Genomic DNA, 11,936 nt, shown 5'->3' with positions numbered 1-11,936 from the left:
CGTTTTCATTTTAAAATGGTAATTTTCTATTTAAAAAAAAAACATGCCTTAAAGTTTTTCAAGTGGTTCAACTTAACATTCACTCACTTAGCTCCGCCTACTCCCTAACGCTCGCTATTCAGCCAATCAGTAAGCTCTACAGTAATAGCGTCACGTTACGTATTTAATATTCATAAGCCAAGCCTTCGTCATAGTAGGACCAATGGACTCGTCGGAGAGGGAGCGATGATGTCATTTGTGAAAACTTAGCCCACTCCCCCTAGAGACTAGAGAGAGGCGCTGATTTGTCTTTCACATAATTTTCTGCAGAAGTTTTGTGAAGTGAGCGAGACGCAGCGCGACCGCAAGTTAAGAAAAACTGTCACACAGCCTCCGAGGACTAACTTTTCCGCATTTTGAGAGTGAAGATTGGACGTTCATTAACGGGACAGGCTTATAAATCGAGCCCATCATCCTGGACGGGCTGAAAAGTTTCAAGCGAGCGAAATGAACCGGAGCTTTAATAATAAATCGCAATCTTTGCGTAGCTTGAACATGAACGCAGTGGAAGTGAAAAGCAAGGTGAGTTGTGTGAAATGCATGCTTGAAAATATTTTACGAGAATAGTTTCGCTGCATAGTTACACGATACTGTATATTTTTAGATGAGAAAAGTAGGAATGGCTAACTTTGGTTAGCCCATGTAAAATCATATTATGCCACATTAGAACTAGTCTGATCTTTGCATAGTTTACTCAATTTCGAGCATTTTAAAATGTTTTTTTTATTTTACTTTTTATCGTTTATTTTACTTCTGAGAATTGCGTTTGGTTTCATCAGCGTTTTTTGCTTAACTTTAACGTTAGTCGTCTCCAGTCAAATGAGTTACAGCACAACTGTTTTGGCGCTTGAACTGTCACCTTAATGGATAGTGTTTATACTTTTCATGACTTCAGATCTCCAAAAGAATAAAAAGCTGCACATTCTCAAGCACAAGTCCTCTCTCAGTACTGTGTTTGTGTAGTCTGCTGCAGCATGTGGCTCTCAGATGGGAGATCTCTGCTCTCCTCTCACTCTGCTCTCTGAAGTTTTGGGTTTGTAATAATCTTCACATCAGGTCAGGTTAAATACTGTCCTCATTTCCAGCTGTCCGAGAGTATTATCCAAACAACACACGGACATGTTTACACATTTGACAAGAGCAAACATGAGAGCTGATTTATTGGGATGGGCTCTATTATTTGTGTCAGTTGGACAAAGTGAAACTTTTGTTTCTTGTATTACTCACCCAAAGTACATCCTTTAACCAGCTGTTAACATGGATACTTTATTAATAAAATAGGGAAATGGGATTAGAATATCTATCTATCTATCTATCTATCTATCTGTCTGTCTGTCTGTCTGTCTGTCTCTTTATCTATCAATCCATGTATCTATCTATCTGTCCGTCCGTCCGTCCATCCATCCATCTGTGTAGCTGTCTGTCCATCCATCCATCCATGTAGGTATCTGTCTGTCTGTCTGTCTGTCTGTCTATCTATCTATCTATCTATCTATCTATCTATTTGTCTATCTGTTCGTCCGTCCGTCCATCCATCCATCCATCCATCCATGTAGCTATCTATCTGTTTGTCATCCATCCATCCATCCATCCATCCATGTAGCTGTCTGTCTATCTATCTGTCTATCTGTCCATCCGTCCGTCCATCCATCCATCCATCCATGTAGCTATCTATCTGTTTGTCATCCATCCATCCATCCATCCATCCATCCATCCATCCATCCATCCATCCATCCATCCGTCCATCCATCCATCCATGTAGCTATCTTATCTGTTTGTCATCCATCCATCCATCCATCCATCCATCCATCCATCCATCCGTCCATCCATCCATCCATGTAGCTATCTTATCTGTTTGTCTGCCATCCATCCATCCATCCATCCATCCATGTTTGTGTCTGACATTCTATTGTAATAGTTCTCTTGAAGAATAGCATGAGTTTCATTTATATCATGATGATAGATTTATCATCACTCAAAGTGGAGTCATACAGACCTTTCATATACAGTAATTGTTCAGTTTGCCTGGGGAAATGCCTGACAAAGCTTCAACCAACCCTTCACAAATAGAAATATCTCTATATCTGTCACCGCTTGTGCTAATGGTGCTGTGGACTATACTTCTGTTGCAGCCAAGTTGATGGAGACCGTATCTGTCAAAGCGCTGTCACTGAGACCCATTGGACCTGGATGATTCATCACATGCCTCTGCTTTTCTATTTGAGTCGTCTGTCACTTTATTCACTCTATTCACTCTATATTCAAGAGTGGCTGAAAAAAACTCAGCTGTCTTTTAGACTAGGCTTTGGCTAGACAAACTTTTATAATGTGGGTTATGGATGTGATGGTTCTAATTGCTGGAATGTGTGGGCGACGTGCCCAGATCCAGACTCCATTGCCATTGTCTGATTATTCGCCTCTATTATTCAGCCGTGCTCTAATTCATAACAGGGGCTGAAAAGCTCTGCTACTGTTGTCAATGAAAGGAGCCACTGTTTGAGGTCTGTAAAGATGAGAGCGCCCCATTACATTTCTCCTCTCTTGGAAGAGCCAGATACCTCCATATGAATGTTGAAGGGGTGCGGATCAACCCGCTTTCCCACTGAAACCGGAAAGAACCTATACTCACCCCAAAAACAAAAGCATCAATGGATGGATGTGTGAAATCACAACCTGCGAGGCAAGAATGCTGATGAAGCGGGTATCTAAGATCTTTCTACTGTGATGTTTAAAACATTGTGTGTCAACCACATCTGTGTCAACATTACAAAGGATGCATTACTCACCAGTCATGCGATGAATCACTGTTGTGATGTCATGGTCATGGATCTCTCAGTATCACACATAGTGCTCTTTATGATGTCATCACCCTGTTCCTTACATCACAACCAGGGAAGGCTTGTTTGGAGAGGAACTCTGCTGGTGATAAGAGTGCGTGAGGGGGTTTCTATTCTTTTGTGAGGAGCTGGTTTTGTCTCCCAATGCTTTATATCTAAAGAAAACCCACTGATGTGTCTAAGGCTTTGTACATATTCCAGAAACACTCCCCTGACTGCTCTGACCTAGCTGGATCTCAGTTGGAAATGTACTTTTTGGAACGCTATACTGACATTTGATAAGATTGGGTTTTGGGTACTGTTTAATATCACGGAAGTATTTAACACAAAGAGCTGTGTATCTGGCTGTAGCGCTGTGTTTTTTTGACTTGCCTGAACCTGTCAGGATTTGAGGACTGATAAAGTTTTTTTGCTGTTCTCATATTACTCAGGATTTGATGTTCGAAATTGGGCAGGTTGAGCTCTGTTTAGGCTTGTATTCTCAATGATTTGAGGTCATGTTATTGTTTTTGGGCTTGAGTTTGCACATGGATGACAACTGAGTGGTTAAGCATGGATTCAGATTTGCACTGTGTCCTAACCAGACACGATAAGATCACAGCGAGTTTGTCTGTAGACACCAGACGTGATAAGACCACAAGATGTGTCAAAGTCAATCACAAATCCTCGTCATTGTTTCCCTTAAGTGATCTGAGGTAAATTATCAGTTGTTACTGTCATTACGGCTATTAAAGAGATAGTTCTGTCATCATTTACTCATGCTCCAGTTGTTCCAAACTTGTATTTATTTATTTTGGCTGTTGGACACAAAAGAAGATGCTTTAAAGAATGTTGTTAACCAAACAGTTGACGGTAGCTGTTGACTTCCATAGTAACAATGGGTACCATCAACTGTTTGGTTTCACACATTCTTTAAAGCATCTTCTTTTGTGTCCAACAGAAGAAAGAAACTCATACAGGTTTGGAACAACTTGAAGGTGAGTAAATTAGTCTTTTATTTTAATTTTTTTTGTAAACTGTCCCTTTAAAGTCAAGCAGAATGATTCCAAATTTAAATCCTTTTAAGATTTTACAAAGTACATGAGATCCTGAGAAACATGAGATTATCATTGTCTTTGGACGCATTGTTTTGCATGTTTTTTTTTTTTTTGTATTTATTTTTTTATATGTATATATTTAAGGGGGAAAATCTAATATGTACTTTATTGGGTTTCATGAAACCCAATAAAGTACCCAAAAGTTCTTTAATACTAGTACCAATTACATTTCACAGCTAAAACATAATCTGTTATTGAACACTCCTATATTAAATTAAATAAAAATAATAATTAAAAATAGAAAATAATGAATTTTTTTATTTAGTTTTTTCTTTCATGTAATTATTAAAGTAAACAGTCAGAAACAAAAGAAATAATGTTATCTTGTGTTTACAACCCTGCCATATGACTTCTAATAAGTCTGTGGTAAAAAAAAAAAAAGGTTATTTAAGTTTAAATAACCTGATAATTTCAGTCTGACTTGAACAATTTAAGCAGCATATTTAGTAAAGCTGAATTACAGCTGTTTTTGCTGAAGAAAACTTGACTAACGTTATCAGTTGGCATCAAGGAAAGAACAACAACAGAAGCATATCACTCTTTTAATGCCATTTTTAAAATAATGTATTCTGTACATTAGAATACATTACATTAGGTTAAAAAACAAAACTGAACTGGAATGGAACATTGATTTTTTTTCTGTCAGTGCAGCAGCATCTCTGATGTCTCATCTGGAGATGATGAATGGGTTAAATCCTCACACTTAGGTGGTGGGATGGATGTTTGCATATGTGTCTACCATTGAGTACATTTTCAAATGTAGTCAACTTGATCACACACCTGCCACCACAGAGACCCTCCGAGTGTATTTCTGCTGCTTCACATTTATATTTCATGTGCTAATGACAGGCTGCCATTGGCTAATGTGGGACTCTCATCCTAGAGGCATAATTACATCTTAAGTACATAAAAAATCAAGTACTTTTGTACTTTCACTCGAGTAAAATTGAAAACTGAGTACTTTTACTGGAGTAATATTTTATTATACGGGTCTGTACTTTTACTCAAGTACTTGATTTGCGTACTTCGTCCACCACAGGATTACAACAACACTGATCCCAGTTTGCATACTATCTGTCTGTTATTAGTACATTCCTAATAATTGGCATAGATAAACGCTTATAAAGCGGTGTGGACCTTGGTGTGTGTTCTGAGAGAGGAGATTTGTAGGGCCCTATGATTTCCGCGATGCGAAAAATGTGGACAGAATTGCAGAATCCAGTCATAATGGAATTTACTGTATAATGTGGAATGTCACGGAATTTGCAAAATTTTGGATGAATGGATCAAAAGTAGGTCAGTACACTTAAATCAAAATGCGATATGGACTAGTGTCGGTGAATATTAAGCTGCAAAATGCTATTAAAATATGAATTGTGCATGTTTCTGCGTGAATGGATGGCGCAGACATTTCGTTTTCGCTTTTCGGTTTCGTTTACAAGCGTGCATGACCTTGTGGTGTTTTCAGTCTCTGCCGCCTGAATATATGAGTACATGAACGCATGAATATAATCACTAGAACTGCTCTGAGAGTCATTGAATGAGCATTTTACCATTTCTTTTAAGAAAAACTATTGTCATATTATATAAATTAAAGGTCTTCACAAACACCAAATAAAAATAAAAGTTTGGTTTAACTTAAAGAAACTGTGACAGAAATATTACTTAATGTAATGATAATAAAATTATTATTAAAACATTATTTTTAAAAGAATATTTACTAGACATTTTTTTACCAGAATTTATTTAGCAGAAAAATGTAAATACACAACACAGTATTTCTGAAGGGGAAAAAAAAAGTTATTTGTTTTTTTTTGTATAAAATCAATTATTTAAAGATGGTTTTGATTTATAAAATGTAATGAAACCATTCAAATCTGGAAAAAATCAAATGTATTTCATAGGGCCTTAAAATTTTACTTGTTGTTAAACTGTTAATAAATTGCTGTTAAATTGTGAAAGTTTCATGAATTAAATTAATTACACATGGTTTTTGGGTGATAAAATTTAATAAAAAAATTAAAAGAGAAAAAAATGGAATCCAGAAAAATTAAAACGGAAAAAATCAAACTGATTTCATAGGTCCCTGGATTTGTTGGGTTTGTCCATCTGCTGCGTGGCTCAGCTGCAGTGACAGGGTGACATCCATTCGTGTGTGTTGTTGTGGAGGTTTGCGCATACTCATCACCCTGCATTGTGCGTCTCTCTATTGTGTCTCAGGTCCCTGTTTGCCTCCATTTCCTCATTACAAACAGCAGAGCTGCCAAGACAGCCGAATAGACTGTTAGAGGCCTGCTGAAAACACTCTATCTCTCAATGTTTTGTGTCTCAACAGTGTTTTGTGATTCCTGACACGTCTGAAGGCTAAGTAGATTAATCGGAGACTAGTAAGAAAAAATACGAGAAATAAGTCTGCAGTTATGATTAGGTGGTGAGATGTATTATGTCTACCTCGAGTTGCAAGTTGAAACCGGATAGGATGAGGATGGTGTGGTTTAACCTTGAGATTTACAGCTGTGGTTCCCATGGTCATGGGAGAAGTTTTCCAAGACTAGAAAAGTCATGGAAATTTCTATAGTGAACGTCCAATTTTTTCTAGTAATGCTTTGGTCAAAAGTTATTTTTTGTCAGCTAAATGTTGTGAAATAAAACTTGTAAACAGTGGTGTCCAAATTGTTATTTTAAATTGCTTCATTTCAAAGCGTTAGCTGAATCTTAATGATTCATTATACATCCAGTCAGAACGTGAAAACCCTTATTAGTGGTCGACCAGTCTGATCTCATGAAAATATAACTATTTTACAAGATGGCGAATACACATGTGCTGGTATTCGGTAATGCGATATATCACGATAATGAATATGCACGGTATTGTTATCATGGACACTTCAAAATACAGAGAATAATTATTTATATATAACAAATTATTCAGGATTTTGAATGCATTTTAAGAATACTTTTCCCATCAACTGGTCACAATGCACAACACCACTGTATGCTGTGTCAAAGACGCGTGTGCACTCTGATGTAAACAAACACAGATGAGAAGCGCATGGCGGCGTGTGAGAGACACTCTGGATCAAAGCACATTCACTTTCTGACAGCAGATGGCGCTAAACATAATGCAGCCATTAAGGTCCTTGCACAGAGTCCGAAATTTTCGTATGCATTTTTTCGTATTCGTCATCCTTTCCTATCAAAATGCTTGCTACGGATGCGAAAACGCAGAAAATCAAGCCTGATCCAAATTTTTTATGATGGACGAAAGTTTCAGAGGCAGTGTGTAAATGTGATTGACACAACGTTAGGTCGTATTTATTTTTTAACGTGCGAAAATTTCGGACGAAAATTACCCCGGAAACAAAACAGCTTTCTGTTTCTGAAAGGTGTGTAAATGATTTAAACAGCCATTCAAATTTGTGTATTTGCTATGGTGTTCATCACAGTGCCCAATATTTAGACTTAATAGGCTATTTATTTTCAAACTCTAAACTGCAGTAATAATAATAATAATTCATTTAAATGCAGCCGTTACCCCGGAAACCCTGTAAACAAAGCAGCTGCACTACTTCCTGTTTCTGAATCATGTTTAAATGATTTAAATAGCCATTCAGATTTGTGTATTTGCTATGATGTTCATCACAGCGCCAAATACTTCAATATTTAGACTTAATAGGCTATTTATTTTCAAACTTTTTTTTACGTTTTAATCTGGAATACAACATGCCTTAGATATTGTTTTATATTGTTTGTTCAGATATTGTTTGTTCGGTCAAACTTTACATTAGGGCTTCATTAGTTAACATTAGTTAATTCATTAGTTAACATAAACTGCTTAACATAACTTCTTCTAAACATTCATTAATCTTAGGTATTCCAATATTTAATAACACATTGTTAAAATCAAAAGTTGCAACTGTTATTTAATGAGCTAACACGAACTAAGAGTTGTATTTAAAAAATTTTTTTTTAACAAAGATTAATAACTTCTGTAGCAAATGTAGCTATTGCTCATTTTGAATGTTAATGCATTAACTAAGGTTAACTAATGAGATCTTATTATAATTGGTCTTTATAATTCTTTTGCACTTTAATCTGTGTAAAAAAATTTAACTATGCATTTTTGTGTATTGCTTTATTGTATTTAAATGCTCAGTTATTTTTGTTACAAGAAAAAAGTTATTAAACCTGTTATACTGTATTATGACAACACTTTTTTTGCAACTAAATTTCAATATCGTGATAATACCGTATACCGTGATAAAAGCATTATCAATTAATCGCAACATGAAAATTTGATACCAGCATATCCCTAATGGCGAATGTGATTCATACATAAACGTGTTTTGTAGAAATTAAGCATGAAGGTTCACCCCTAAACCTAACTGTCAGTTGGGCGTAAGATGATTGTATGAAAATGTATAAATAAGATTGCACAAATTAGCCACCAGTTCGCCAAAACTTAAAATAGTTACGAATTGCCAGAGTGTGTTGGGTCGACGGATATTGACTTTTTATTCTCATGTTCTTAATCATGTTAATGTATTTGTTAATGTTCATTTCTCTTGTTCATGTAATTTATGAGCTTTTTCCATTTTTACTCCTTTTTTAAAATCAGTTTAGATAATTTTTTTTGCTAATAATTTTAAATTCTTGAACTTAGAGAATTTTAAGTTTTTCCATCTAATACTACTTGTTTAATTTTATTTCAGCTTTATATCAGTTAACAAATCTTTTTCTCATGTTCTTATGCAGGCTACAGATTCACACTTCAGTGGATAGGTTGCTAATTTTGTGGAATTAAACATTTATTAACTGCATATTTGCTGAATTCCAAAGGTGTATGATTGGAAAGGCAAAAAAGGAAAATAGTGAGGAATATATCAGCTTTGGTGGTATGTTGGTCGGCCGCTAATCCTTATCTAGTAACAAATGACTAGAAAGATCATTCAGAAGTTTCAAAGCTTTATTAATATCAGTGTAGCATTGTTTTGTAGCAGCATGCTGACTTCTGCGTTTCTTTTGCAGCATGGAGCAGAGTTCCGGAGGTTTTCAGTGGATCGATTAAAACCCGGCAAATTTGAGGAATTCTACAAACTCATCATGACCATCCACCGGATTGCAAACATGGAGGTGATGATCGGATACGCTGATATTCACGGAGACCTCCTCCCCATCAATAATGACGAGAACTTCAGCAAGGCCGTGTCGACTGCACACCCCCTGCTGCGAATCTTTATCCAGAGACAAGGTACAAGCTCCCTCCCACATCCCTTTATTCTCTGTGTCCCAGTTTTTCCTTGCTCTGTTTGTTTTTTCGAGGTGAATGTTCCTGCTTCACATTGTCTGGTGACTTGTCTTGGATTGCCGGAAGATCTAGTCGAGTAATCAGTCTCAGGGATGCCTTGCATAGTAATAAGGGTTTCAAATTCCCCTGACCTCAATTGAGAATCGGACTGTTAGGGGTTAAAATCCTGCAGAATGTAGAGTATGAATTTAGCACATACTTGCAGAGCGATGCAGGGAGATTCAGTCCCCAATTTCTGTGGTCAGGCGAAAATACAGGGTAAACGGGATCATGCGATGCGTGATTGTATGCTGTGTTCTGAAGCACACAGTCCCAAACGTGGCCCCGTGTGCAGCTATTATGTTGTCAGTGTTTCCCTGGCGTGGGCCAGTACACACTGATGTGTGTGTGATCGAGCCGCTGCGGTCTGAAGATAACTTTCTACAGGATAGGCTGCTGGTTTTGATGGTAGGGAAGAGAGTGACAGTTCTTTCCTGTGGAGAGATTCAGACTCTTCCTGTAAATCCCAGTGCACCCTTAAAGACAAATCTGCATCCTGCTGCTGAACTGTTGAATGTGCGTTAGATACTTTTTCCTTTCAGGATCTGAGAATGTGTGTTCAGTTGCAGAAACTGCTCTCTAAAATGGTTGGTACTAGTGATAGGCTGATATATTTAGTCTTAATGTTGAGATTGGCTTTGGATATTTGTCTAAGTATGTCTCCTTGATTGAATAACAGAATTAGTATTAGTATTAGAATTAGTATTAGTTTTGCCATTGTGCCATTGCAAAATCTTGTCGATGTTTCATGGTTTCTGTATGTAAAGTCAACATTAATTGCCCCCCATAATTTGACCAATTTCTGAGTTAAACCATATATTCAACAGGTTTAAATGTAGGACAGGACCTTTTTTTTTTTATTGACCCTTTGGAGTTTGATTGACAGGCGATCTGACCAATCATAATGCCGAATCTGCCATTTTGTCAGATAGAAGGATAGAATCATTCTATTTTGCCCTAATTCCTTGGCTCATGCCGAATCAGTTGCACTCTATGATGTCATTTTACGTTACGAAAATTTTCCCGTCATTTCGAATTTTCTGAAATGTCTACTGTTTTGAACTTGTCCTAGACAGTTTGTATGATTTTTTTTTACCAAAAAAAAAATATATATATATATATATAAAAAAAAGATTTATGATGCTGATGACAAAAAAGGGTCCATAATTCACCCAAAAATGCAAATTCTGCCATTTGTTTACTCACCCTCATGTAGTTTCAACTGGTAAGACTACTGTTCATTTTGGAAACACAGATGAAGATATTTTTAATGATTTGACTTTGATTTGACACTTGATTCAAATGGATTTCTTTCTTTATGAACTTTTGGGAGCATCAAAATGTTTCTGGAATGGATTTCAGTGGATGGACAGAAATCTCTCAGGTTTCATTAAAAATATCTTCATTTGTATTTTGAAGACAAATCTTATGGGTTTGGAACAACATGAGAGTGAAGAAGATGCCAGAATTTTCAGTTTTGGGTGAACTGACCCTTTATTGATTCTGTTTCCAGTTTCTTTTGACAGTTCTGTTTATTTAATGGTTCCATTAATGGTTCTTTTAGTACTTTTGTGGAAGGAATACTTGGAAAAAAACACCATGTCGTTGCCAGATGATGATGAATACTGATTGATTTTTAACTATATATGAAATAACATTACTTAACAAAAAATGTGGTAACCTTAATTTATTTTTTATAAAATACTACGAACAGAAATGACATTGTCAAATGAAAAACAAGTCAGTATCTACAGCAGCTTTAAAGGGATGTTTCACCAAAAAATGAAAATTACCCCATGATTTACTCACCCTCAAGCCGTCCTAGGTGTATATGACTTTCTTCTTTCCAACGAATACAATCGGAGTTATATTTAAAAATGTCCTGGCTCTTACAAGCTTTATAATGGCAGTGAATAGGGATCGAGATTTTGAAGCTCAAAAAAGTGCATAAATCCATCATAAAAAGTGCTCCACATGGCTCCGTGGGTTAATAAAGACCTTCTGAAGTAATATTGATGCGTTTGTGTAAGAAAAATATCCATATTTAAAACTATAAACCACAATCTCTAGCTTCCGCTAACTGTCATACGCGCATTCATGAGAGAGTGGCACTCCAGCGGATGACGTAGGCATAGCGTACCATAGTTATAAAACTTGGAAGAGCCAGGACATTTTTTAATATAACTCTGATTGTTTTTGTCTGAAAGAAGAAAGTCATGTCAAGTCACCTTTATTTATATAGCGCTTTTAACAATATAGATTGTGTCAAAGCAACTGTACAGCATTAATTAGGAAAATAGTGTGTCAATAATGCAAAATGACAATAGTAAACACTCAATTTTCAGTTAAAGAGCAGGTCATATGGTATTTTAAAGTGTCCTAATACTGTGTTGGAGTCCCCTACAACTGGTCTAAATGCATCTTAGGTCAGAAAAAATTGTCATTTTCTCAGAATATACATTTAATATTAGAGTCATTTGCCAATGATTTCGAAACGATTCGTTCCAAGCAAGTTCGGAGCAAACCCCTCCCTTCCATAAGCCTACTCTGCTCTGATTGGTCAGCTCGCCAAGCCTGCTGTGATTGGCACAGAGAGGAGTCCTTGAGCAAGTTAGC

General features: G+C 36.4%; 1 protein-coding gene across 1 annotated transcript in view; it reads left to right on the top strand.

Annotated features, from left to right (window-relative positions):
• The first annotated feature begins 217 nt into the window (after positions 1 to 217).
• The window catches only part of LOC107754812 (partitioning defective 6 homolog gamma-like), a 43,471-nt gene continuing 31,752 nt past the window's right edge, over positions 218 to 11,936 (top strand). Inside the window, exons 1-2 of the mRNA XM_016571401.1 lie at positions 218 to 561; positions 9,002 to 9,224. Coding sequence (XP_016426887.1) covers positions 487 to 561; positions 9,002 to 9,224 — 298 coding nt within the window. The 5' untranslated portion in view covers positions 218 to 486. The remainder of the gene's footprint in view (positions 562 to 9,001; positions 9,225 to 11,936) is intronic.

This window comes from Sinocyclocheilus rhinocerous, unplaced genomic scaffold (assembly GCF_001515625.1).
Source record: "Sinocyclocheilus rhinocerous isolate Xijiao unplaced genomic scaffold, SAMN03320098_v1.1 scaffold21, whole genome shotgun sequence".
NCBI lineage: Eukaryota > Metazoa > Chordata > Actinopteri > Cypriniformes > Cyprinidae > Sinocyclocheilus > Sinocyclocheilus rhinocerous.
This window is presented reverse-complemented; position numbering and strand designations above follow the sequence as displayed.